The sequence below is a fragment of the Cyprinus carpio genome, chromosome A8 (genome assembly GCF_018340385.1).
Source record: "Cyprinus carpio isolate SPL01 chromosome A8, ASM1834038v1, whole genome shotgun sequence".
NCBI lineage: Eukaryota > Metazoa > Chordata > Actinopteri > Cypriniformes > Cyprinidae > Cyprinus > Cyprinus carpio.
The window spans coordinates 12,630,640-12,657,803 of record NC_056579.1 but is presented as its reverse complement, the minus strand read 5'-3'; the positions used below and the strand labels follow the sequence as shown (position 1 = coordinate 12,657,803).

Below are 27,164 nucleotides of genomic sequence, written 5' to 3'. Positions count from 1 at the left end.
AAGTATGAATCAGTGAGCTGAGCCACATTTCTAATGGCCAGTTGTGTATGAGGTACACAGCGATGTCACTCAGCTAAAACACACATTGCTTTTTTTTAAACTATAATACTGGAAGTCTGAATGATACACATTATATCAAGCAGAAGCTCAACTCCTACATTTGAAAACACTAACTCGCACTCTACAAATATATAAACACAAGTATAACACCAGATATGATTGCATGTCATTATAACACACACACTTTGGAATTCCTCAAGGCACTTGGGGGAAAAGGAAGAAGGAAATGTCTTAAGGCTTTTTAGAAGAAACAGATGGGGGGGGGGGGTCTAATAGATTGATAAGACACAGATCTATCTCTCTGTAGCTAAGATAAGAAACAGGAATAATCCCACACACAGAAAAAAACTGGGCTCTTGAATCCCAACAGCCAGGCAAATTACAGCACTGAAGAAGGTTGCAGAGACCATCAGACATGTGTCCAGCTTTTCTGGTTTGCTCGTAAGATGCTCTGGAATAGACATGGAAATAGTTTGTTTATCAAGGAGTGGATCCTCAGGGAGGACTGAGGCCAACATGCACGGATCCAAGACAAGTCCTTCCTCTTGCTGATGTTGTATGGTTGCCGGCTTATCAAAGAAACTTTGGGATTCTTTGTCCTGTCTTGTGTGACCTAAATGAGAGGGCAACAAACAGGAAGCCACCAAACCAACTGTTTTCTCATCATCCATCTTGGTACTTTCCACCTCAATCGTCTTGGTGGTCTCGACTCGGACTGAAGAGACGAGTTCTATTTTCTGTTCCTGAATTCCTTCCTCCAGGGGGTGCTGTAATCCCTCTGATAAACTGAGCTCTTCAACATCTTTAGTTGCATTGTTTACCTCATTTGATGAAGGAGGCTGCTTGGCTTCTTCCAACATTTGAAAATAAGTCCCTGTTTTATCTTCTTCTATATTCCTACTTGGTTCTTCAAGCACATCTGCCAATATGTCATCCTTTTCTTCAACATCTTCCTTATCTTTAACATTCTGCATACCTTCTTCCTGGATTTGTGGCATGTCTGGAAGGCCAGCCAGTGATGGTTGGCCTAACTCGAAAGGCACTTGCGCTAACATGTCAATGTGAAAATCATCCTTTTGTGGATGAAGGGATTGGTCAGGTTTACTGGAATCCTCAAATTCATCCTTGGCTGTCTCTGGGTGATCATAATGGTGTACGAGGACTGCAGGAAGGGGAAGGGACAAGGAAGGGCCAACATTATAGAATTGATATTGTGGTTTAGAGAACTGCTGTGTTGAGCGTGACTGGGGGACGGCTAGAGTTGACGGCTGAAGTCCAGACTCTTCTGTTTGTGGTAAATTATTGGATGACTCTAGTGCAAGTGGTTCTCCAAGGGGAGTATCTGAAGTGGACTGAGGACATCCTGCTGTGGAGGAGGCTCTGGTGGATTCTGGAGAACTGGACGAATTCTTGGCAGTCTGCAACAGAGAGGAAAATAACAAAAAAAAAAAAAAAAGAAAAGCTTGGATTCCAAAGAATCAAGAATGTAAACTATAGGCAGAAAAGACTTTGTTTTGCATTTATGAAATTTAATAACTACCAAATTACAAAAAGTGTAAGATGAATGGCACAAACTTGAAATTCAATGCATATTATTATTATTGACACCAACACTGATTATGAGCACAAATTATCTACTGATATTAGTATAAATAGTTTTCTATTAATGTTAAATACATGCTGTTTTTAGACAGTATCATTTTAACACTAATAATTGTAAGGTAAAAACTATATATATAAAGAAAAACTATTTTTACGAATATGAAGATGTATACAATTAATTTCACAGAATTAAAAAAAAAAAAAAAGTAAAAAATAGTTGTGAATAAAAAATAGTGAATACATAAATAGTTGAACTACCTATAATGCACTGGCAGGAAAGTGCAGGAAAGTGATTTGTGTTAGCATGAAGTTTGTGCCAGTTCCCTCTGGCTCTTTTCCCAGAAGTCTGTGCCAATGAGGGGAGATTATGCTAATGGAAACAAAACCTTGAAAATATAGTTCTAAATGTGATGTGACAAAATTACACAAGAATTAAAAACAACAATTAGAAAAGTGATGTTGAATGCTGTTTAACTACGAATTTTGTCTGTTTAAAGTTGTGCAGGGAAAACCTCAGGGTAAACATGCTATGATAATGACAATATTTACACAGAACATACACAGAAATACAATCTCTACTGTTAATTTTTTTATATATGACAGTTTTGTGCATTTACTTCAGTTATACAGGGTTTTCTTCCCTCCCAATGGCTCCTTGCCAAAACAGCCCAAGGAGCCCAATAAAACAGCCCAACGTTTTGTTAAAAATTCACAGCAGTTTTTGTCTCAAGTTGGAAACATCAGGAAGTGACAACATAAAATAAGATTACACTGACGGACTAAACTCATGAGCATGAACACGAATAGCTTCTGCATGGTTGATCTAGATATCATATATTATGGGCCATGATACAGGACGCATGTTACATGCAACATGGTGAATGGGTGAAATTAACAAGTTAGCGATAACTTGCACATGCACATTACCTAAGCTGATGCTGAAGCTTCAATGAGCTGTTCAGGTAGACAGATGAAAAGAATAACAATATCAAAATAAACATCTTGTTTTTAATATGATATATAACGGAGCATAGGTTAAATTATTGTTGGTTATTAAATACAATGTTTTGTTTGACACATTTACATTGTTTAGCTGATTTACAAAAAGCTGTGACATACTGTCAGCATGATAACTAATTTAAAAAAACTACATCTTTACATATATTCTAAATTCATATTTTTATATAGTTTAAAGGCTTAATAATTCACAACTAAAGGAATGGTTCGCCCCCAAAAATGAAAATACTCACCTTCATGTCGGTTTCTAACTTTTATGACTTTCTTTCTTCTGTAGAACATGTCTCAAAATGTTTTTATCCATTGAATGGAATTCAATGGTATTGCTTGTTTACCAAACTGTTTGGTTACCAGCATTCTTCAGAATATCTTCTTCTGTGTTCCACAAAAGAAAGAAAGTCATACAGGCTTGGAACAACATCAAATGATAACAGAATTTTCATTCTTGTGTGGTCTATCCCTCTAAAGCCTCTGGTAAATAAATAATAATGTGTCTTATCAATTTATTTATTTTAAAGGGTTGACCACAGACCAGAAACTGAGACGGTGATGCTATTGTTGTAAATACCAGATTCAGTTACTTAAAACAGCTACAAACTGGCACACTGCAAATAGACACAAGCAAGTGGTTATCTGGACAGTGAAATGTTGGTGGAAATTTTAATAAGTGAGCTGTATTGTGTGAATATGCAGGTATGATGAAAATCCACATAAGAATTTTAGCTAGTAGTAAACTGACAATAGGCAATCAATGAGTTAAAAGTTTAATTTTATATCTAGGTTCTTGAGTTATTTAGCCTGGGTTGCTCTGAAAAACACTACAGCTCTGCATTTGTTGCAGTAGTGACAGACAGGAATCCAGTGTATAAGAATAAACTGAAACAATTGGAATCACTGATTAAAGAGAGCAATCAGAAGACATTGTGATCGATAAATAACTGTATACTGTCTGACACAGACAGTAACAACATCCAAAGATTCACTGTTAGAGTGTCTAGACAGCATAGAGGTCGATGAGTTTTTGACACACAAAAAACTGAGAAAAGAAAAAAGAGTTGCTGTTATAATACCACACATGAAAACCGTCATGGAAATCTGGTAAAGGTTAGAGTAAGGAGGGGAAAACAAAATTTTTTTACTTTTTTTTTGTACAATATGTTCATGATACGCTTTATCTTTTTTCCACCTGCTATCCCAGCCACACTTAGAAATGGTGATTACAAAGCAAACCTCACTCACCTCGATGTCGATCTCTGGCTGGACTATAACTGGCTGTGCAAATGACGCTTGATTCTCTGCCTCTTCACACTTAGTGCTGCTCAGATCTTCTGAAAAAAAAAAAAAAAAAAAAATCACAGAGAAATCTGAAACATAAATCTACCAACCTGGCAAATGTTTGTTATATTTAACCTGAGATAAATAAGCTGTACATTATGATGCTTAACACATACCATCTCCTTTGTCATTAGAGTCATCAAAACCAATGTCAGCTCTAAAAAGAAGACACACATACACACCAAAACAATCATTCTTCAGCATCACACATTGATAAAGAGCATTTATAAATTAAAAGTATAGATATAATCCATATAACTAATTATCATTAATGCAAGACTTTTAGTTGCTTATGACAGAATATTGCATATAAAAGGGATAGTTCACCAAGAATGTTCACCCTCATGTCATTCCAAACCCGAAAGACTTTCTTTGGTGGAACACAAAAGATTCTGAGAAATGCAACTTCCATACAATGGAAGTAAATCAAAACTGTTTGGTTACCAACATTCTTCAATATATCTTCTTTTTAGTTCTGGAGAAAAAAAAAAGTCATAAAGGTTTGGAACAATATGATGGTGAGTAAATAATGACAGAATTTTCATTTTTGGGTGAAGCATTCCTTTAAATGTACAAGTTTAATCCATCGGCCAGCTGTATACACAATTGTTTTACTAAATGGAAAATAACTGTGACCTCTGTGACATTTGTTACTATGGTAATATCTGACAGCCTCCAGAGCTTGAGATGTTTTTTCGGAGTGTGGGTGAATACGGTCTAAACCCACACTCACCCTTAAATCGCATGATAGATCCTATAATGTGATAAGGACCTGTCCAAATAATACACGTGTTCTTGCATACTGTACATCACGAAAGGTTTTGATGAGCATGATGGTCAGATGCTCTGGTCATGTGATTCTTTGTACAACCTTTTCCATTTCATTAAGTCGCTACATATTCAGAGTATTTTGTGTGCGAAGCAGTTCGATTGACATCCTGTTCTGTGACCTTCTATTGGTAACATGTTTGAGCAATGTAATAGAAACAAGACTTGACATTTGAGGAAAGGTTGCAAGAGTTGCGAGTCTAAACTGTAGGTCGAAACTTGTCTTCTGATTTATATCTCCTGACAATACAGGAGTTCCATGACAATGCTTGTACATAAAAAACTTTTTCATCTCTATGCCACTCATTTATTGTTGTTGTTGTTTTTTTCACAAACTTTTATTGTCGTTGGTGGAAAAGTGGAAATAATGGGTAAAAGGATATGTCTCCAAGTGTACAGATGGAACCGGCGTAGGTTTGTGTCTGCTTTTGTTGGTCTGTTGTGTCTCTTACTGTGCAACCCCTATAGAAAAGGTCAGAGTTAAGGTCTCGGTACACCAGAGCTGAAAGTGACACCTGCCTTGTCCTATTTTCATCCTCCTCACACACCCTCGAATGACTGTCATTTTCAAAAGGGAGTGAGGGGGTGGGGAAGAATGTGCAACCCCAAAACTCACACAACACAGATGCTGTATAACAGGCCCTGTAGAATTCAATATAGCTTTGTTATTTTTGCAGCAGGAAATTTAAACGTGCAGTTGGTATTCCTGCACTGCAAAGGCTGCATCTAAATATAACATGAAAGGGTGCATTGCACAGAAGCTGCATAAAATCAGCTTTCAATTTCAGTCACAATGATACTCATTTTTGTTTTAAATATAAAACAATGAATGTAGAAGCATTCAATTATCATCGGAAATCGAGAAATATAAATTATACACTCTGACATTAAGCTCCACTGTTGCATTTCAATAATACTGTATCAAAGCAGCATCAGAGCTGGCATTGATACTATGGCCTGTGGTGGCTCAGAGCGTCATATTTTAGTATGTTTATGGTACATTGGGTCTTTTAGGGCCATAGGTCATATTTTAATATCTTTAAGGGGCATTGTGTTTTATTGAAATGCGCATTAGTGCAATCTCTCTTCCCAGCATCTCTCAGCGCAGGGGTTCTCTCTCACAGGTGAGCAGAGCGTGGGAAATGCAAAACCCGGAGCGGAATTCTAGCGGCGTGTTCACAGAACGCTGTTTGTACACGGTACTCCACACCAGCTTTTAGTCTGAACGTTGCTTGAAAACTTCTAAAGCTTAAAGCTTAAATTATACTTCTGTTCGCGGGCAATAAATGAATTAACTTTTGAAATAAAATTTTGTTTGAACGGGAAGTTACCCGAAAGTTTACAGGGAATAAAAGAAAACTATTAAGTAATATCACACACGGCATTTTTAATCCTGTTGATTAAAAAAAAAACTATCGTTTTTGTACGACATTGCTCAATTAACCCGTTCTAAACGGCTAAATCAGCCTGCTGGCTAAACAAATGTAAGAACAGAGTTTGACTCGGGTTAATAGTTCTCTAACGCCCACTTACCGGTATCGGGGAGGTTTTAGGATTCCTCTCAACTCTGTTGTGTCCGCTGTGGTGGTCTGGACTGTGTCTTCTTCATATGACTGTAAGAGAGTTACCGAGTAATTCCTGCCAGAGTTGTTTGCCCAAAACTCTCCATCTGGCGTCTCATAGCGCACTACAAAATCAATCCGCGCTCCGTTGAACAGGTACGGTGAAGCGAAGGTCAGTTTCACGGAGAACTTGTCCGTTTCGCCGTCGTTGGAGTCCTGGACGTACTCGGCTGGGTAATCAAAGTGATTGATCCAACCATCCATCGTGGACCGGGCGTAGACTGATTTGTGAAAAGAAATGTTGAGCACACGAATAAGCACCTCGAATGACAGAGGCTCGTCTGGCACAGATGTCACGCGCTCCACTTCCAGCTTGTTGCTGTGTACGGCGAGCACGAGCTCCGCTCCGGTGAGCGGCTGGAACTCTGGCCACACACGGTAAGTGGGCTCACGGAAGGCCTTTCGGCACCGCGCCTCCTCTTCCTCCCATCTTGAGGCGTCCTCGTCATCTGAATCAAACGGGACAAACATTCTGACATCGACCAGCTCGGCTCCCGTACTGTCTGCAAACGACACACTTCTGTTCGGTAACACCAGGCTGATTCGCATGTACTCGTCGGTTTCATCCGCGATCGAAGAGCCTCGCTTCCTGGGAACAGGAGAAGACCTCGGTATTAGCCTGACGTCTTCCTCCGTTTCTTCCTCATCTTCATCATTACTGTTGTCTTCGAAACGCTCAACTCTCACCGTCTTGAAAAGTTCCTCTTGTGAGGGGATAGTCAGGAAATTACTATTATTCCCCTGCGCCATTACGTGTTTCTGAGTCTCGTAAACATGAAAGGAGCTGCGATGGTGCGCGTCCGTCAGATCGAGCCGCCGCTCATAGTGCCAACGGAGACCCGCGAGGGCCTGTCACCTTGTTTCGTCCGAACTAGGCCTAAACTATTGACATAAACGAGAACTGCAGTTTGGAGCTCATAATGCACAGACACGAATAAGTGTCTAAATTTAGAAGGAAGCGGCACGTCCATCGTTTTCCAGAGGTCAGGAGGAAGCTGGGCTCTGTTGGTATATCCCTCCCCCTAAGCTCTTGTTGGCCGCTGCAAAGCGCACACGCCCCCACCCCGCTGCTATTTTAAAGGTAAAAGACACGCTTATTTGTTAGGTCGCCGTTTGTTGTGAGGAAAAAAAACACTTAATACCAATTGCAAAGGAAATAAAAAAGACAATATTGCAATAAATAAATAAATAAATAAATATTGCTACTGTAATAATACTAATCGATCTATTGGGCATAATAATAATTAGGCTATATATATATATATATATATATATATATATATATATATATCAGTAGTAGTAGTAGTAGTAGTAGTAGTAGTAGTAGTAAAACATTCATAACAATGAAGATGATTATAACCTGAACCTTATTGTGAACATTCTATTATTTTCAGACCATTTAAAGACATTTTCAGTTAAGAATACACCAAATGTTTTGTGTCACTGTCAATGATATGTAAACTAACAAAATAACAGAAAGGTTCGATTTTCTTTATTACAGTTTCTTTATTTAAAAAAAAAAAAAAAAACTGGTCACAGTTCACTCATATTTAAACAACTGGTTATGGCCATTCAACATGTTATGCAGCTTTAAATAGTTTTGGAAGATTCAGCCCCTCACACATACTCTCCTCCGTGATAGGGTGAAATGGGGCTAAAGGCCACCTGGGGCAACAGACCCCTGTAACCTTCTAAAACAAAGTTAAATTAATTTCTGATAGCATAATCCAGTTAATGGTTATTTGCAAATGCAGCTGTTTCGAATGAACATTATGTATAACAGAATAATCATGAAGCTAATGAGATCCAGTAGTGAGAAGCATATTCGATTGACCACCACTACTTAAAAAAAATTATTGATAAGCAATCTAAACCAACACATAGATCAATCAGTCATGCTTAATGCTTAATATAGTGAAATCAATATTTGCAACAGGTGCAGCATCAGTGGTCTGGGTTCCTGTGTATAGATGGAGACCAAGGATGATTGTAACCATTTTTCTTAAACCATGAATAACATGAGAGTTTTGGTTCTTGACCTCTCATATGTTAGCACAAGATATCTATATCTGTCTGCTACAAATGTCAGCATGATTATAAAACCAATTAAAAGAGCTGATTTTAAATACAAAGAGATTCATTGTTGCAACCTACTCTAATTTTTTAAGTTGTTAAACTAGTTGGGATCATTTGTAACAATATGACAGAAAAGAATAACAGTAAAAATTGAAGTAAACATTATACAGTTTGCCTCGTAAACAGCTGAAATGTTTTACAAGGTGTTACCTATATCTAATACATTTGAAAATAAATCCATAGTACAGGTCTGCTGCCTGCATAAAATAGTCAAGACATCTCTTACCTCTGAAACATCTCATTCTTTTTCTACTGTGTAGGCATGCTGAAAAAATCTAGAAAATATAAAAAGTCTTCAGTGGGGATTGGTTTTCTTAAAACCCTCCACACTCCTGACAGGGATTGTTGTTGAATGAGAATATGAAATAATCATGATTTGAATACATCCCCATATTTCCCAGCAAAAACAAGACCTATGATTGAAATGGAAAAATCATTGTGCAGACTTGGTTCAAAAAGTATTTGCAGCTTTATGTCTCAAAAGTCTCGAGGAACAAAGTGGAATATGATATTGTACAAAACACTGTGATGTTGTGAACTATGTATAGAGACAAATAATAAAACAAAACATCTAACCTGGAAGTGGTTAATATTTTTCATCTCTTATTGTCTTATCACATGGTTTTTAATTCGTCAAGCACACATTATAAAAATGATAAATTAATGTAGAAGAGCAATCAGAATTTTTAAAAAATCCTTGAGCTTTAGTTTATATTGAGCAAATCTTACATTTTCTTCATAAGTTTATGGACACAATAACTGTTAGTTTATGTTTTTCAAAGTAAGATTTTTATCATATTTACATATTCATTCTATATTGATCCTTTAGGTTTACTAATCTAGAAATTTCTAGTAATTAATTATTATTCTAGTAATTAGTAATCTAGTAATAAATCTAAAATTACTAGATTAAAATACGAAGATAAGTGTTTTGAATTGAACACAAAACATTATGTCATAAAGTATGACCACTTATCAAATGTTTATTAACAATGTACATGTTTTATATGTACATATTGGGATCAGACTTAGTAAATATGATCCCAAACATAATTTGTTTTTTTAACATTGAAGATTTTTTTTTAAAATGTTGATCTGCCTGTTGTTAAGATACATGTTCAAATCTAATCTCTGTTTTCATATTCAGAAACTTTTTTAAGTTATTTATAGTCACGTACATGTAACAGAAAAGAAGTCTACATACAGTACATATGCTCGGGAGTGTCATTACTGAAGAACAATTTGTTCAAAAACAGGATGAGGATGTTTTTTCCTGCTTTAAACTAATCGACACATATTCTATATACCCTGTATATATGTTCGGTCTCCCCCCAGAACCCTATAAACGGACTTTCCGTACACGTAATAGGTTATTTTATTTGCAGTCTCATTTTCCGGTCTTTTGGAATGGACTTCACCAGATTTTGATTTGAAAGTACTGGCCCTTAAAGCAGAATTATTACTTTTTCATTTAATCTCAGTCATGAAATCTGACATGAAATATCTAACTGATGAAAATAAGTTTTTATCTTATACATAAGATGTTTTGAAATGAAACAGAATGAATGAGGAGCAATAGAAATATCTGTCAAAGAAAATGTGCAGAATCTCAATGCTATCTCGTGGTAAAACAGTACAAGAAATGTTTAAGATGAATTTAGGCTTTGGCTCCTCTACACCAGAGAAATCATTTCTTTAGGAAACACACAGAAATAAAAAATATTGTTTGCCATTTATAATTCAGTCAGCAATACACATACAGTATGAGACCCTTAGTAATAGAAAAGCTAAATATCTATAAAAATATTTATGTGTAGAAGAAAACCTTCATTATAATCACGCTGCAAAAAAAGAGTTCCTAAAATAGGAAACAGAAACAACAAAATGCCACATAATTTCTGAAGAAGATGTGGAGACAGTCTAGCAGTTACTACACACTGGTAAATGTACACATGAATACACACACACACACACACACACACACACACACCAACACCCAGTGGGGAAACCGTCTGTCTTGCTGAATTTCCACTAAATGTCATCCTAAACATTATAAAAGGGTTGACCCGAACATTTTCCAGAGCATTCAACCTAATAATTGCTCTTTCGCTTGCATCAATCTGACACTCGCACAACAGGTGAGTTTTTTTTACTTTACCTCTTTAAACCTGGTTGTATTAATTAGGTATTTGTTTGTTTTCAGAAATAAATATGCATTTTTTTTAAAGAAAAAAGCTTATCCTTTAAATGAACAAAAAAATTATTTTATTTATTTATTTTTACCAGTTTGAGAGCAGTAAGTTTTTATACAGTTTTAGATTATAAACAGCATTGCATCATCAAATGTACGTACTTTTTGGTCAGTTTTTGATACTCTAAATTTCCTTTCGTTTTGACAGACAATAGTTTTAATCAACGGATGTTTCAAGGCTAGATTGGTTAAAATTATCACATTTCTCAAATCAACCACTGAAATGATTGTGATCCGTTTTACACTTAAATTAGCATTGGAATTCCAGATGATGTGGAAATGTATACTATTTACTCACAGCACTTCAATACGTTGTAGTTTTCTTTTTCTTTTCTTTTTTAACCTCACAAACTAACACAGCTCAGCATAGGAAAAAGAGACAAGCAACCAAACATTGTGCTTTCCTAAAGTGCAGACGCAAATGAGGTCTGTGTGTCTCACAGACAACTCAGTCTTTGATTTTTCTTTCCTGTGCAGAGGCACTTACAAAGGCCTTTGCTGAGGAGAAGGATCAAGCTAAAGCACACATAGAGTTACAAGGAAAAACACGACAAAGAAAGGTGTGGGAGGTAAAGCAACCTTCATCTTCTACAGAGATCCTGCAGTTATGATAGCAATTTCATCATGTGTTAGTTAAACTAATATCTGTGAAATCAATTTTCCAACCTAAAAAAGGATCACCCAGACACCAGATGTAAAGGGTAAGTTATAAAACTCTAAAAATACACTTCTTGTGTATATGAGAGCTGTACATGTGGAGAAAATGAGTAGGTGCAAAAATTTCAAAAATAACTTGGTTGACACAAAATGAGTTTTTGATGTCTTTTAAAAGGTCACCTCTTTATTCGGATATTTTACGTTTTTGTGACAGTCACGCTTAAAAGTGGTTCTTTGTGGCATGTTAGTTTCAGCAAACAATCCACTTTTTAGCAAGAGCCAATTTTGCCAGCGGTGGATTCTTGAGTTGAGTTATATAGTTCTTTGAAGCCTGAGATTAGAGATTAGTTCTTAGAGGACATTTCTAAAAAGTTCTACTTTGACATCTTTCTTTGTTTGAACCGTTATTTTTAAGAATGACAGCACTAGTTATTTAGTTATGATTTGGCATGAATCAAAAATGTCAAAGAAAAACCAGATAAATTTCTACAGATGCTTTGATATTACTATTCTGAATGATACAATAGGCCAGTCTAATTATTTTCATGTTATTTCATGTTTCATGTAACCAATAAATGGCAGATATTTATTCTTTTTGTCTAAGTAAATAATAATAACAATAAAAAAGATAAATTGCTATATATGCATTCACAGGATGCTGGTTAGTCATTTTCACAAGCATGGAAATCTTTAGGCACTTACCTTGGTACTTACTGTACAATGCCGGAGAATAGCCAAGAATAACACTTTTTAATGTAAAATTAGTTTGAACTTGCATATCTTCAGCAATTACCACAGATAACGCAGTAGATGCCATGTTAGTTCATTACTTAATTAATTCTGACCTCCAACAATAAAAAGCCACGATGGTGGAACTGGGTGGAGTAGGGTGTCCAACTTATAAACACTATCATTTAACTCTTCGATTTACAGTACAGTACAGTACATGCCTCAGATATCCTGGTCTTTGATTCACATCATATTGTGTGTTAAAACAAATGAGTGGGTACAGTGGAAAAAAAGTGAGTCAGAATGAAATTTTCTATGTTTGTGGGAGAGAATTTAGGCCAGAATTGTCTTTCTGTTCCATATCTTTTTTTTTTTAAATTAATTACAGGTTTCAGGTTTAATTCCGGATGTGTGCAAATTTGAAATATTTGATGGGCGTTCGCTGCATTTAGTTGTCTCACGGCATAGATCTAATGATTATCGTTGTGACTATGAATTCCACAGAACATGGAAACTAAAACTGATTTTACTGAATGCTGTAGTGTCATCATTGCAAAATGAAACTTGCTGTCAGTCCAGACTATTCTCATATTTTGAGGGATTTTTCTCAGTGATTGGAACTGAGAGAAGACTGTATTCAGACTGAGAGATGAATAATGAGTTTCATTGCCTTAAATTGTCCCAGTCTTATAAATATCATCATCAGGCTGAACTCTCAGAGGAACCAATTAAAATCAATGTACATTCACTAGGCATTAGGGCACAACATAGAAAACTAATCCTGCAAATTACTGGAACGTTACACCCTTGCATATTGCAGATCTAAACCTCTGATAAACTCTCAACTCTCTCTGATAAAGTCTCAATGACTAATGATACAGAGAAGTGCAGAAAAAGGGGTCATTAAATGACACTACTTTTAAAAATAAATACTGCAAACATGTGCATTTTATCATTTTCAAGATAAAAAGTACTTGTAGCATATTTGAAAACCTTAGTTACAATTCAGCAGCTACAAAATAAGGCTCTTCTCCTTCTCATCATGCCAAGTTGCTTGTTTGAAAAAACCCCCCAGGTGAAAAATGTTGACATTTATCATACACTGGATGTGGTTAATGTCAAATGTCAGAGAAATAAGCAGAAAACCGCAATGACAATGGTGCTCAAAAATCCAAAGATGAAGTTTTTTTTTTTCTTTTTTTTTCTCAGAAGTTGTATGTGCGAGATCTATGCTTTAAGTCCATCTTCGGTTTTAAGCATCAAAATTCACTGATTATTCCACATTTTTATGCTATTAATCATCGAACAGAAGTTATTGCTTTATATCTAAACTTGCCGAAGTACTATATATAGAGGGTTAATCAGATAAATGATCCAGGTAAGATTGGAGTTGCCTTTCATGTTTAATAGCAATCATGTAATTATTTAATCGCTATAAATATTTGAGACATTAGCATGTACTTCACCTGTAGCAACTGAAATGATCTGACTATCAAACTATCTTTCTAAGATGGACTGATCAATTCTTTTTAGAGAAAAAATAAGATTATTAACAAGATTAAGTCCATACATTTCAGGTTGATGAATTTATAATATAAAAATGTGTAATAGTTACACCAGTTTAACTCATTCAGTACTATTTTGTATCTACAATGAACAAATACTTAAACTCTTATTTAGCAGATTTATCCAAATTATTGTTTTTTGTTTATATTGCAACACTCTCATCTCCAATTTCACAAACACATTTTTTTATGTAAATATTTTGTGGTGAAGTCATATTGTAAAATATGTAATGTCAAATGCATTAATAAAGAGTAAAAATAAAGATTATTTGTTTTAGTTGAAAAAATAGTTCACAAAATGGTATAAAAAATGAAATTTAATCTTAATATGAAGGGCCCACTTTTCCTGACCTCTTGGTCCCTGCTCAAGGGGAAGGGTGGTTTGTGTTCAGAAAGTACCCACACATTTAGTGAAATGAGAAGGAAAAACAACTTCCATTACATTTACCAGTTTTATTCAAATATGTATAGTTATACTATATTTGGAAACAAAGCAAAGGGTGAGTGTATTTACACAGGAAATGGTTTGCGCCAGGGCTGATTCATTTCACTCTCAGTACACAGTAGTATGTTAAAGTTTATGAACTGTAAGCTCTTTTATGACTTCTTATTTCTATATAGGAATGTTTCAAAATGGTGCTGGAACAGACAGAGGTGGAGATAACCGGAGTAGTCACCAAAATCGGTACCAAGACGAAGACTGTTCTACTTTTTGCAGCATACAGATGAAGGCCAGAGGAATCAGTTCATCTCTGATCTCAGCTAAACCCATGGCTACCAAGGTAACAGACTAGAAACTGCCATATTTCTGTATTACTACACAAAACAATAGATATTGAATGATATTAAATGAATATTAATAATATTAATTTGAGTTATTCCTAAAAAAAAAGAAACTTTAGCTATTCACAGCTCAAGTAGCACATTATACTGAAAGAATGAGTGCTGTAACAAACAAACCTTAAAATGTATCTTTTTGATTTCAAAGGTATCTGTTGACTTGGACAGTGATTTCAGAGGTTCTGGCTCTTCTCACATTCAAAATTCCACTCTAAAACAGCAGGTACAGTTTAATTAGAAAAATGTTTCACTTCCATAGCAACACCTTGCCTTAAAAATAAAGGGTTAAAAAGATTAGAATAAACTTGCATGATCACTTTGAGCTGTCTGTTGTCTATATCCAGAGTTCCAGTGAAAATACAAGCAAATATTTTAGACAGCACAGACCATCAGTACTACGCAAAGGCAACCAGCCTTTCCCACAAGGTACTGGTACTGTAGAATTGATCAAAACAAATGAAATATTTTATATCTGAAACTAAACTTTTCATAATGCTCCACAGCGTTTGGTGTTCATGACTGGGTTGTGGACACTGTGTGTAAGACAGAACCTGACAGTGACCTGTCAGACCCTGTGCCACTTTACAACAGCCAGTCTGAAAGCAGACTCGGTGCCTCCGTGTCAAGCCCTGAGCCTGGCAGCACAGAGCATACTGGGAAGTGAGTATCTGGTTTGAGAAAATAAACACACAAACAAATAACTAATACCCATATGGTCTCAGTTTTTGTGCTAAATGAAGCATTTATTATCATCTCTAGACATGCATATAGTGTTCCAGGTGGCTTTCTGTGTGTTAAAGGACAATGCAAATGGCCTGGGTGCTCAAAGAGCAGAGAAGTGTTCAAAGAATATGGACATTTCTTAAAGTGAGACAGTTATGAAATTAACAATATAATTTACTAAATCATTTTAACAATACCTCATATATGTATGTCTTTATGTATGTATCTAGACACCTTTCTACTGACCATGCTCATGGGGACAGAAGTATAGCCCAGCTGAGGACGCAGAAAGACAAAGTACAATACATGGAGAATCAGGTATGTAACCCCAGTGCTCAAAAACAATGGTTTGTTCAACAGTTATATATTAGGCCAGCTTATGTGGGAAATATAGAACCAATTTATCATGTATCGCAGGAGCTAATGAAACGTAAATGCAGAGTGGCGGTCAGGAGGTTTTAATAAGAACTGGATTATAAACAGATGTCTGTTTATGACCTGACCTTGCATTATATTTACTGTGTGAATGTTACTGTTAGTTGACCGCAGAGAGACAGAAACTGCAGGCTATGCAGCTACACCTGTTTGATGTCAAATCTACCTCTGAGGTAAGCACTCTAATATTAAATTATATTTGAAATATGATACATATGTACTGTTTGCAGTGCAAACCACAGTGTGTGTGTGTGTGTGTGTGTGTATGCACCAAATGTTGTCTCCACAAACATCTCCTACTAGCCAACCATCAACCATACTGACGAAGGGACTATAATCTTAATTTGTAATTGATTTATGGCTTTGTCTTCACACCAGTTTATTCTCGAGACAAATGCAAGACCATATGTCTGCCAGCTAAAGCTGACCTGAAATTAGGTCACATCAGACAACAATGATCTTCAGCTAGTGAACAACAGTGAAAGAGGGAGCATTAGAAAAGCCAAGACAAAACCCTGTGTGAATTAATCAAATTGTTCCATAATGACAGTGGGATCTGTTTATGTTCTGTTGGTCACTTGAGGTTAAATTTTACCTACTTCAAGGGCTTGATGAAGGCCAAATGATGTTTTATGCCCAAAGTTATACATTGATGTAATTTTCTCCTTTTGATCTCAGGATGGTAACGGTGTGGAGAACCCAGGACATCTGTCAGGACTCCTGCAACCTGCAGCATTTCAGAACGCGATTGGTGTTTATGACAGTGAGAGAGCAGCAGCTGAAGCGTTAACACAAGGATTCTGGCAGATCTCTACCTCACAAGTTATACCAGGTAATCCATCCCAAAAACATATGTTAATATAAAATTAAACTATACAAAAACACAGATTCTGAAACTGAACATATGTACGTTAAATCTAAGATTACCAGTCATTCATATTTCATCTCCACATACAACACAACGGTATATGATGTTGTTATTATTATTTTTTTCTGGCGATAGGGATTATCCCCAGTTTTGAGTATTATAAATTCACAAACATTAGGCCACCTTTCACCTACGCCTCCATGATACGATGGGTAAGTACTGCTGAATTAAACATCCTGTATATTACCTTTTCATTTCCTGTCAGTCCCACAAAAGCTGTCTTTTATGTTAGGCGATCCTGGAGTCCCCTGAGAAGCAGCTTACTCTGAATGAAATCTATCATTGGTTTACCCGCATGTTTTTCTACTTTCGTCACAACACTGCCACATGGAAGGTATACGATGCAGTATTTGTACTGTAAACATTATATTTGTCATTCCATGACTCACTGCACGCAAGCCAATCCTAAAAGCCACAGCCTCCGGTTTATATACCAGAAAACTTTCACAACTTGTATGTTAATGTTAGAAAAAATGATGACTACCTTGCTGTGAAATTACAGTGGTTTTATGTTAGGGAAGACTATGTGAGTTTTATTCCAAATAGGTACAACCCATTAGATGTAACAAGTAACTTAACATATCTTTGCCTGTGTGCAGAACGCTGTTCGGCATAACCTCAGTCTTCATAATTGCTTTGTGCGTGTTGAAGGCAAGAAAGGTTCTGTTTGGACTGTGGATGAAGAGGAATTTCAGAGAAGAAAAGGACAAAAGTTTCACAGGTAAATAGTCTTCACTTCTTCATAGGGGTGATAGTAATGCTGTACTTTACTACTGCATGTCACACTGCTGGTGGATAGTTGGTTGTATGTTTAAGATGGTTGAGTAGTGAAGATTAAAAAAAAACTACTTGGGATGGATCTAATAGTGTATTTTTGGAGGTGGGAGAATCATAAGACATTGATTTATTGCAGCTGCACCACTTTTTCCTCCAGGGACCAGGATATGGGCTGGATGGCACCTTTTCACCTGTTTCCTGTGACTCCACAAAGTGAAACTTCTCAGATGTGAGGCTCAAATGGACTCATTAAGAGATTGCAACAACATTTCAACCACTAACAATATTATTCTTTTTTTTTTTTTTGTAAGAATGATAAATATGATCATTTTAAATGTATAGGTGGCAGTCTATTTCAGACCAAACTGTTTTTCTTTTTTGGAAAAAGTGTAAGGAATCAGTATGTATTTTACATAATTTAAAGATAAAGTTAAGGAGTGGGTGTTCGGCAAACTTTATTATCCTTCTTGCATTTAAATGCACTGATAAAAAGTACAAGTACATCAATTTTTATTATGCCTACAAAGGTACATCGATGATATTAATGGTATCCTATGTAATACATTTAATATGGTGCTTAATTCAGTATTGATAGCTATGCTGTTGAACAATAAGTGTATATTAATGTCTTAAAATATTATAAATCCAAATAAAGTTCCAAATTTAAATGCAATCCAGCACTGTTATACTGTTCTTCTGGTACAATATACACAACGCAACGTCAAGTTCTGCTTATAAACTAAAATATAATACAAAACCGTCCCAGTCAGAAATATTTCACGGTGCGTAAATGCAACGCAACGGTGATGTACTCAGTGAAATGGCTCGTCATCAACTGTAGTACAACGTCTACGATTGGCCGAGAGATTTTTGCGCGGTGCATTTCAGCCAATCAGAGCTTTGTTTTCGCGCTCGTATGTAAAGCCTCTGATAAATGGCGAACGGAAGGGCAAACTGTAAACAAATACAAAAGAACTGGACATTTTTAGGCGAATTGTGACTTTTAAGGGAAAAGTAACTTAATAGTACGAATACTGTGTCTAAATGCAAACGGAAATATTCGATATGCGGCAGTGAGCGAGAGTTTAAACTAGCATTGAGCGTTAGGAAGCTACCTGGGCCTGCTGACATTTGCGCAGACTTGGAATTTGGCAGTGCTGTAATGCGAACGCGGGCTCTGGATAGAGACCCGCACAGTTAACACTGCTATAATTTAAAATCCGTTTTAAAACCATATACGTCTGACAAAGTTACCACCAGTCAGTATCATGAGTACAATCTCGGACAGCAGTCAGCCGTCCGAAACTAACAACACGAAAAGAAGTGCAAGTCCAAGTGGAGAATCTGAGTCCACGCTGCCCAAGCAGGCGAAAGTCAGCGATGAGGAACCAAGGAATGACTCTCATGAGGATGCAGGACCTGAGAAAGTTGGCAATGATGAGCCAAAACACGGATCCGCCGCGCAGGAGAGCACAGGAGCGGCTGGTGGAGGTGAGAGCGCGCGCCAGCAGTCAGACTCCGCTGCCATCGCCGCAGCAGAGGCGCTCGCCAGTCTGACCGGTGGAGACGGGGGCGAAGACTGTAAAGAAATGCCCTGTTCGTCCAAAAAAGCAAATCGAGAGAAATCTAGGGATAAGTCTAATCGTCCCAGTTGCTCTCAGAGCGAGAGAAGGACGGAGGCAGCCGCGGCTGACAGCTCCTCATCCCTGCTACTCTGCGAGGACAGAGAAGATCCAGAGCAGGCATCGTTTGTGGATGATGATGAGGAGGATGACGACTCCCTTCCTGTCTCTTCCTCCACGGCTAGCTCGTCTGTCGCCTCTGATAATGAGGATAACGAGGACGGAGAGTGTGCCATAGTGTCGGTGAAGATGGCCCCGGAGGTGCGGCAGTCCGTGGCGCTGCTAGCACAGGTGCAGATGCGGCTGGATGTGCTGGAGAAGAAAGGCGCGCGTCTGCATCAACGCCTGGAGTTGAAACTGAGCCGCCAGCGACGCCCTCACCTGGACCAGCGCAGCGCCATCACTCAAGCCATACCAGGCTTCTGGGTCACTGCTGTATCCTTTAACACAATGTGCTTGACGTTCAGGTAGTCAACTTAAGTATCAAGGCCTTTGAAGTTGAGTTTTGTCTATTATATATATATATATATATATATATATATATATATATATATATATATATATATATCAACACACACCCATTTAAATGTAATTGGTCAAAAAGTCTGGGCATCCAATTAGATTCTTAGCTGGATATTATGAGATGGATTCTTTACAATGCCTGAAGATATTAACTCACCTCGGGTGTCACAGCCGGGTGAAAAGGGGGACAAGAGTGCATAGGAAGGGTCCCAATACCAAATTCTGTTCAATGGGCCCAAAATCCCTAGCAACGTCACTGATCATGCTTGAAACTTCTATGTTCATTTTGTATTTCCATTTGCGTCACATGTCATTCAACCAAATGATTGTGGATTCCAGATCTTTGTCTTCATTTACGTAATGTGCGCTTAACTTAAAGCCAATCAGCTTCTGAATCACCCACATCTATCAGCACAAATCGATGAGACTGATGAAGATGCTTTAAGCTACATGACTAATTTAGAGGTAATACAATTTTTTTTTCTTCCTATTTTCAAATCTTGCAAATTATCTGTTTTTTTTTTGTTGTTGTTGTTTTTTTAATATGCTCATCATTTGACAGATTGAGTCTTTCAAGAACAACAAACTTGGATACCGCATCTGCTTCCATTTCCGGCGAAATCCCTTCTTTCAAAACAAAATGATAGTGAAAGAACTTCATCTTGGTATGGGAGGTGAGCTGACCACTATCACAGTACCCCACTTTTCAAGAATGTGAAACGGATTACTCTGAGACACATTTATGTATTCTGAGTTAAAAAATAAAATAAAATAAAAAGAGTGATCATGCTTTATCTGCATGTGCTTTCCTTTTTGTGCAGGGTCTCCGGTGTCATTCTCAAACCCAATTTTGTGGCACAGAGGGCAGAATCTGGTCGGTAGTGGAGAACCACGTCGAACATCACAGGGGGTCTACCAGAGCTTCTTCCACTGGTTCAGTGACCACAGCAACCCAGGAAGGGATGACATCGCACAGGTACATCAGCTAGGTGCAGGAAAAAGAGCTGTATGAACAAATCCGTATGAACAGGCCAAATCAAAATCCTTAAACACAGGAAAGGATGATGTTTAAAAGAAAAATAACTCTTCTTCCTTTGGCTCTAGATCCTGAAGGATGACCTGTACAAAAATCCTTTGAGGTACTACCTGACCCCACTCTGGGAGCCACGAGAGAATGGCAGGTAATCTCTAGCCAGAAACATCCAGATTTTTCAAAGTGTATGTTTTGCTTTTTTTTTTTTTTTTAACAAATTTCTGTTGTCCAGCAGTGCTCCAAAACGTCAGGGCAGCAATAATGGAGACGAGTGTGTGATCATCTCAGATTCAGATGAAGAAGAGGAGCAGAGGAGCCAAAACTTGGGGCAGGAGGAAGAAGATGACCAAGGTGAGGGTTTTCTTTTTCACAATCAAGTCACAGTTTAATATAAAGTGTTTTACAATAAGTCTTTCAAAGCTATTAAAAACAAAGCAGATTTTATTACTTAATCATCATGACTGATAATTTTTCTCTTAGGCTCAGAAGAGAATGACAGAGATGAGGGGGAATCCTCCTTCGAGGAGAGAGAGGAAGAGGAAGTGGATGTTGAGGAAGTAGAAGAGTCACGTGACTCCGAAGGCTGTGAGGTCAGAGAGCAAGGACGGGAAGAGGAAGATATTGATATAGACGAAGAGAAGAGTTAGGACTTGGGGTTGTCGCCATTTCTTTTTATGCAGAATAGCATCATTCGATTTTTCTATGATCTGTTTTGATGATATTGTTTTCTGCATAAATTAAGTCAAGCTGTTAATGATGCTTAATGATCAGGATTTAACTATGTATTCATTGTAGATGGTACTTTCTATACATCAAAGAATATGAATATTAAAATTCAGTGTGTGCACTCCTCCAAAAACATCTGGTTTCCTTAAGGTGTCATCACATTTTACACTTATAACTTTGCATTAACAGATTTCCGAGGGCTACTGATTCCCGTAAGACACCTCTTTTATCTCACAATGGACTGTTTAAAGCTTGGGATTATAGACTGCACTCAGTTTAGTTTAGTTTTTTTGTCCAGTTTAGAGGGCTTTTGTGTATGACAGTATACAGTAGCATTGTCCATCACTCACAATCATGACCATTTATAAACACACCATACTTTCCTGTTTGTATGTTTTATGGGCTTAATCACATTTTTCAGTCATTGCTGTAATATTTTTGGGTGATTGTTGTTTGTGTTACTTTTTCATCCTCCTCTACAGAATTCTGGCATCATGAAGTGATTGGTTTTCTTGCCTTGTTATTGTTCATTAAATACCACCACATTTTGGTTATAAGGAAAAAGGTCAAACATTCTGAAATGCACCTCATTCTGAACCAAAACTAGGTAACTCAGGGATGTTAACTCTTTTATCCTCCTTATATTATAGATGGGTTTCCCTTCATCAGCTTCATTTATTAAAAATTGTAGTTTTTCACTTTGTTTACATAAGCAGATAAAATCACTTGGTACCTCTTGCTATGATGACCATGTGATCCTAAATCTACTTTTGTCATGTCTAAGGATTGAGTTGGATATCTACACACTGTCAACACATGCACATTACCATTTATTCACTGCAGTGAATAACAATTGTTATGTAAATGAACAAAATAGTGGCAAGACCATCTTGTGGTGTGTTTTTTTTTTCTTTCCTTTTGACAGCATGATGTGTGCACTCAATACTCAGACTTTTGTGTCCAGTTAAATGCTTGGATAATATTGTAAAAATAGTGAATATGTACACATTTGTTCATGACGTCTTTCATATTCATATCACTTTTCTTTTTCATTTATTTCTGAATTGTGCTTCTTTCCCTACTTTGCAATAATGTATTTTCTTAAACTTTGGTCAGTCAGTTATTCGAGTGAAACCATTCTAAATGTTATCATAGTAATCTGTAATAAGGCAATTGTGTTAAAACATTTTGAGTTCATTGATTTTGAGTTTTGACCTGTAAAAGTTTGGTTTAAAAAGCGAAAAGCTGTATACTGGATTGAAGGCCAGTGGTTTGTACATAATCCTTTCCCTTAAAAAAGGGTTTATAATTTGTTATTGAATCATTAGGATAGATTTGACCTACAGTATCAATGAAAAGCTATATTTTGTGTGCTAAATTTTATAGAGAACTACAATTTTTAAATATGTGTTTTTTTGGTTTTGGTTTTCATGTCAAATAAAGTTTTTGTCTTTTCATTCAGAATGTTTAATGTGGCTTTTGTCTCTTCTGTTTCTCCAGGAAATGAATGAAATGAACAGCTTTATTCTTTCCTGTTGACACACTTATTTAGTGTTTATCTCTTAACACTAACTCATCTGAGCTGGGGACTATGATAAGATATTACATCAAATAAATATGCACCTAATTGTATTTACAAGTTTCTCTGAAACTTCTGTAATTTGTTCTTTCACAATTCATCTTTCAAGACTTCTTTGTTTCTCATGTCTACCCACAAGAGGGCAGCATAGCAAAGAAAAGAAAAGAATTGATAAGACGTTCTAAGCTGTCTTTTCAATAAAAGAACAAAGTTGTTTTTACATAGAGAGCTTGTTTTGACTTTTGTATTTGAAGCTCCTCCAGACAACACAAGCTCTTGGTTATGGTGGTGGGATAGCAAAGGCGATGAGATAAGCCTCCTGGTGCAGCGTAGAGTGATGTCATTGTCAAATGCTCTTATCTCCATTCACATGCCTGTGCTTAGACAGCTGTGTTGTGCTTGATCACGTGAACTGATGCATTTCATGTTTTCATGATCAATTCAAATTCAATTGAAATGCATGGATCAAACTAAACACATATTTCCTTTAAAATATGGAAATACATGATATACAAGATAAATATTACTTTGCCCTCGTCACCTCTGGCTGCAGGTTAACCAGAAGCTTGGATCTTGTCACAAGAGAGGTCAATGTGTAATGAAGCTTGGATACACATTGAAATAGCACAGCTCTGCAAACAGCCGAAGGACAGGCATTTTTGGGCAGGCCTCAACAGAGGAGAGCCGATGTTGCAATGGTACACTTAAAAGCTCTGATTTCATGCTTAATGCAATGCTATAAATATTCCACTAGCAAAAGTCTGCCCTGTTTTTAAATGCAAAGCAGCCAAGCAGGCAGCGGGAGTAGAGCCATAATGTAGATACCACCACATGCTTTATCAAGATTGAAGGAAATACTACTGTCCCACCCGCTCAAGTGGTTTGAATCGGAAAAATGTTGTTTAATAAGTATAAATAGGTTTAGATTGCAATTAAATTACATATATTATTTTTTTTTACATGAAAATATATAATAAAACATTTAAAAACAATATTGTAATTTTTTATTATTTTTTTAGGCACATTTTTGGCTGTGCTCTTATATTTAACTCAAGATTGTCCACATTTTATAATCTTCTTATGTGTTTAATGTTGCTGAAGTAAATCTCAAAACTTTTACATTCAATTCCTGATTTGGTTTTTATTTAATTTTTAATTTATTTATTTTTAACTTTTTTGTTTAATTAATTTTAAAAATATTTTAAAACAATGTTTATATTTTATTTTTATTATTTTATTGTTAAATTTAAAAATGTCAAATACAATTTGAAATATCATCAAATTTTTTTTAAATATTATTTTTAAGTTAAATAAGTACATTTTGACTGTATTGTTATATTTTACTTAATATCACCCACATTTATACTCTTCTTGTTTATTTAATGTAAGTGCAGTGAATCTTAAACCCTATAACATATAATAAGTTTTTATTTTAATTAATTTATTATATTATTTTGTTTCATTATTAATATATACACACACACACACATTTTATTGAATTAATTGTATTGTTAAATATTAAAATGTCAAATATATCTCAAAACTTAAAAACTTTTAAATTAAATAAGCACATTTTTAACTGTATTATTATATTTCACTGAATATCATCAACATTTATACTCTTCTTGTGTGTTTACTGTAGGCGCAGTGAATCTCAAAGCCTTTTACATTAAATTCATTAATTAATTATATACATTATTTCCATGTTGTTGACCATGGGTGCTTAGAAACTCTTGCTCATTCAAGTTATAACTCACTGTTTTTGTCAGGCAGAAGAGGTGAAGAACAGAGATTTTGATTTAAACCATCTTTACCCTTTACCATTTCAAAAAAGATTATAATATCAATCTGTCTTTACAATTCAGTAAAGCATCCATAATACCAGACTATAACATTAGATCAAATTAAAGTCTTATAAAATCATCTGTCCCATAAAGTAATTTAAATATGCACTGCAGGTCAAAAAAAAGTATACTAAAATAGTCAAATGCAACTGGCAGAATAGAAGAAAGAAGGTCAGAGAGTGAAGGGGACAGAGACGGAGTATGATGAAGAGGGTGGGAGCTGGGGAATGGAAAGAGTGTAAGACAGACAGAAAGAAGGAAAGAGAGATGAATGGTAAAGCTCATTAGCAGGGTCTCTGACAGCACTGGCGAGCAGATGAATGGTTTTATCTGAAATATCACCAGTGGCAGCAGGAGTCGCAGCCTTCAGACATCCCCTGCACTCTTTCCACCCGTCTGCCCTTCAATATGTGTTTTGACTCACTCTGTGGCTTTATGAGTATACATGCACATCTGAGCACTGAATTTTGTTATTTCATCAAAAACACAACCTTTTTAAATATAGTACACAAAGTCTGTGTGCGTGTTCCTCAGCTTTTGTGTATAAATTGCCCATTACCCATTATTAGAAGAACATCACACCTCGGGCGATTGCTTTTGCAATCAAGATGGAACTGGAGTGTACAGGAAAAAAAGGAAAAGACACCTCAGTGGGACTTTTATCATCCCAGAATCTCATGGCACCGCATCCATCTTTGATGAGGCAGGCCGCTTATACGATCATCCATCCTGGGCATCCCGTGGGCTGCGGCTAAGGTGCTGACAGAATTATCTCCTAAGACAGATGTACTTTACACTCCCACACCCCTCCAGCTTTTCAACTTTTCCATGGATTTACTTTCCTTTTCTCTGGATTTTGGAGGCTAGCACCAGGTTTACCCAGGATACTGACTCATGCTGTAATCTATCGGAGGCGGAGACAACTGCTGAGAGGAAATAACACACTTTGTTTTAATGGAGTTAGAGGCTACTAGGGTCAATGACATGACATTAATGACACGAAAATACATTAAAATACAATAAAGTGCTGCAGGGATGATGCATGTGTGTACTCTCAAAAGTCTCTTAAATAAAATATCAGGTAATTTGACCTGTTTATGACAAGGCAAGGTTAGTTCAGGTTGTGAAATGTGGTGTGACTCCATACAAATCTGATGACATTTGTGAATAAATAATTAATGATACATGTATTTGTAAAATAAAATTAAATAAATAAATAAATAACAAATAAAACACCCTGACAAAATCATTTAAAAATAATATATATATATATATATATATATATATATATATATATATATATATATATATATATATATATATATATATATATATATATATATATACATATATATATATAATGAATAAACCATGTAAAATCAACATGAATACAAAGAGTGCATTTTTAATTATCAAGCCCATTTTCCTTTTCTTTATTGTGGAGACTCTTATATGTGATTGACCTACTAGTCTACTTTAAAAAATGAATCCCTCCCCAACTCAAAAACTGTGCAGACACATAGCCTACAGCGTTTCACAGAAGCGCTGCCTGAATTGATGAGCGCCAAGTACTCATGATGATAAATTTGTTGTTGTAACTCTTGCTTTGAGCCTGCAAATCCCCATTTATACACTCTAGAGAAAAAAAGACAATCATCTCCCAACAAAACCCCACTGACTTCCTGACCATGTATGATGAAACATGACGCTTTTTGTAGACCAAATGCATTTGAGCTCTTTAAAATTCAAATACAGCCTTTTTTTCGATCTTTACAATGCATATTGTATCAAATCAATGAAGGTTTAAAGGAGAATAAATCATGTGCTCTTTCACACAAAGGATATAGTTCAAATTCTCTGCTTTCACAAACATGAGACGGTCACTCAAAAGGTCTGTTGAAGTTAGTAACAAAGGGAAATATATAGCTGTGGCATTAGGTCATCAACTTTTAAGTTGCCATAGCAGCATGTTCATGCAAGATACAAAGGTCACTTGTGAATTAGAATATAAGAAAGTGTTTTCACTTAAAACAGGGTGTGTACAATTCAAAACATGACCTTTTGGACTTGTTCTTTCTCTGTTACATGCCACGTCATGTTGTTTCATCAGTGTGGTGTTTTCTCACCAAATTGAGGTTTAACTGCACTGTTTAAACCAAATAACCTCATATGTCAATTAAGCTTCTTAGATGATTCACTGATTTGCGTAGATGTGGTCGTAAAACTACGGACTGTGTAAAGTGTCTCTAACGTGGGAGAATTTGGGGCTGAATGATAGTGGGGCTGGTGGGGCTTAGTGCATTGTGGGTGAAAATCACACGGAAACCTGAAGT

General features: G+C 36.3%; 3 protein-coding genes across 22 annotated transcripts; 2 read left to right on the top strand and 1 right to left on the bottom strand.

Annotated features, from left to right (window-relative positions):
- Positions 1-98: 98 nt before the first annotated feature.
- Positions 99-7,497, bottom strand: LOC109050849 (protein phosphatase 1 regulatory subunit 3A-like). 16 transcript variants are annotated; one of them, XR_006160648.1, is made up of 6 exons: positions 6,376-7,497; positions 4,131-4,171; positions 3,919-4,007; positions 2,590-2,616; positions 1,921-2,008; positions 1,439-1,478 (listed from the first exon to the last, which is right to left on the bottom strand). XR_006160648.1 is itself a non-coding variant. In XM_042762304.1 (5 exons), the coding sequence occupies exons 1-5, from the start codon at positions 7,212-7,214 to the stop codon at positions 1,360-1,362; spliced, it is 1,200 nt and encodes a 399-aa protein (XP_042618238.1). In that variant the 5' UTR covers positions 7,215-7,497; the 3' UTR covers positions 955-1,359. The 16 variants fall into 16 exon arrangements, 13 of the variants coding, with proteins under 13 accessions (XP_018923953.2, XP_042618237.1, XP_042618238.1 ...); XM_042762304.1 differs by lacking the exon at positions 2,590-2,616 and having other exon boundaries at positions 955-1,478; positions 1,921-2,032; XM_042762306.1 differs by lacking the exon at positions 2,590-2,616 and having other exon boundaries at positions 955-1,478.
- Positions 7,498-10,561: 3,064 nt separating this feature from the next.
- On the top strand, positions 10,562-18,070 carry LOC109050537 (forkhead box protein P3-like). Of its 4 annotated transcripts, none has more exons than XM_042762301.1 (14): positions 10,562-10,738; positions 11,329-11,420; positions 14,424-14,584; positions 14,791-14,865; positions 14,987-15,068; positions 15,146-15,302; positions 15,402-15,509; positions 15,596-15,683; positions 15,905-15,973; positions 16,479-16,632; positions 16,804-16,880; positions 16,961-17,062; positions 17,328-17,449; positions 17,663-18,070. In XM_042762301.1, exons 3-14 carry the CDS (start codon positions 14,426-14,428, stop codon positions 17,736-17,738), a joined length of 1,269 nt encoding a protein of 422 aa, XP_042618235.1. In that variant the 5' UTR covers positions 10,562-10,738; positions 11,329-11,420; positions 14,424-14,425; the 3' UTR covers positions 17,739-18,070. The 4 variants fall into 4 exon arrangements, with proteins under 4 accessions (XP_042618235.1, XP_042618234.1, XP_042618236.1 ...); XM_042762300.1 differs by having other exon boundaries at positions 10,563-10,738; positions 11,329-11,552; XM_042762302.1 differs by lacking the exon at positions 15,402-15,509 and having other exon boundaries at positions 10,563-10,738; positions 11,329-11,552.
- Positions 18,071-18,421: 351 nt separating this feature from the next.
- Positions 18,422-22,869, top strand: LOC109050850 (testis-specific Y-encoded-like protein 1). 2 transcript variants are annotated; one of them, XM_042762298.1, is made up of 7 exons: positions 18,422-19,562; positions 20,037-20,114; positions 20,212-20,323; positions 20,471-20,625; positions 20,754-20,830; positions 20,915-21,033; positions 21,163-22,869. In XM_042762298.1, the coding sequence occupies exons 1-7, from the start codon at positions 18,774-18,776 to the stop codon at positions 21,327-21,329; spliced, it is 1,497 nt and encodes a 498-aa protein (XP_042618232.1). In that variant the 5' UTR covers positions 18,422-18,773; the 3' UTR covers positions 21,330-22,869. The 2 variants fall into 2 exon arrangements, with proteins under 2 accessions (XP_042618232.1, XP_042618233.1); XM_042762299.1 differs by having other exon boundaries at positions 18,423-19,562; positions 20,918-21,033.
- The last annotated feature ends 4,295 nt before the right edge of the window (positions 22,870-27,164 follow it).

Bases quoted from the DNA above. Each gene is read 5' to 3' on its own strand.
- LOC109050849 (XM_019068408.2), bottom strand. From the start codon at position 7,214: ATGGCGCAGGGGAATAATAGTAATTTCCTGACTATCCCCTCACAAGAG. The intron at 4,008-4,130 runs GTATGTGTTAAG...TTTTTTTTTCAG, and splicing joins CTCTAATGACAAAGGAGATG to AAGATCTGAGCAGCACTAAG. The intron at 1,479-3,918 runs GTGAGTGAGGTT...TCTCTGTTGCAG, and splicing joins AGCCAGAGATCGACATCGAG to ACTGCCAAGAATTCGTCCAG.
- LOC109050537 (XM_042762301.1), top strand. From the start codon at position 14,426: ATGTTTCAAAATGGTGCTGGAACAGACAGAGGTGGAGATAACCGGAGT. The intron at 14,585-14,790 runs GTAACAGACTAG...TTGATTTCAAAG, and splicing joins CTAAACCCATGGCTACCAAG to GTATCTGTTGACTTGGACAG. The intron at 17,063-17,327 runs GTATACGATGCA...GCCTGTGTGCAG, and splicing joins ACAACACTGCCACATGGAAG to AACGCTGTTCGGCATAACCT.
- LOC109050850 (XM_042762298.1), top strand. From the start codon at position 18,774: ATGAGTACAATCTCGGACAGCAGTCAGCCGTCCGAAACTAACAACACG. The intron at 20,324-20,470 runs GTGAGCTGACCA...CTTTTTGTGCAG, and splicing joins ACTTCATCTTGGTATGGGAG to GGTCTCCGGTGTCATTCTCA. The intron at 20,831-20,914 runs GTAATCTCTAGC...TCTGTTGTCCAG, and splicing joins GAGCCACGAGAGAATGGCAG to CAGTGCTCCAAAACGTCAGG.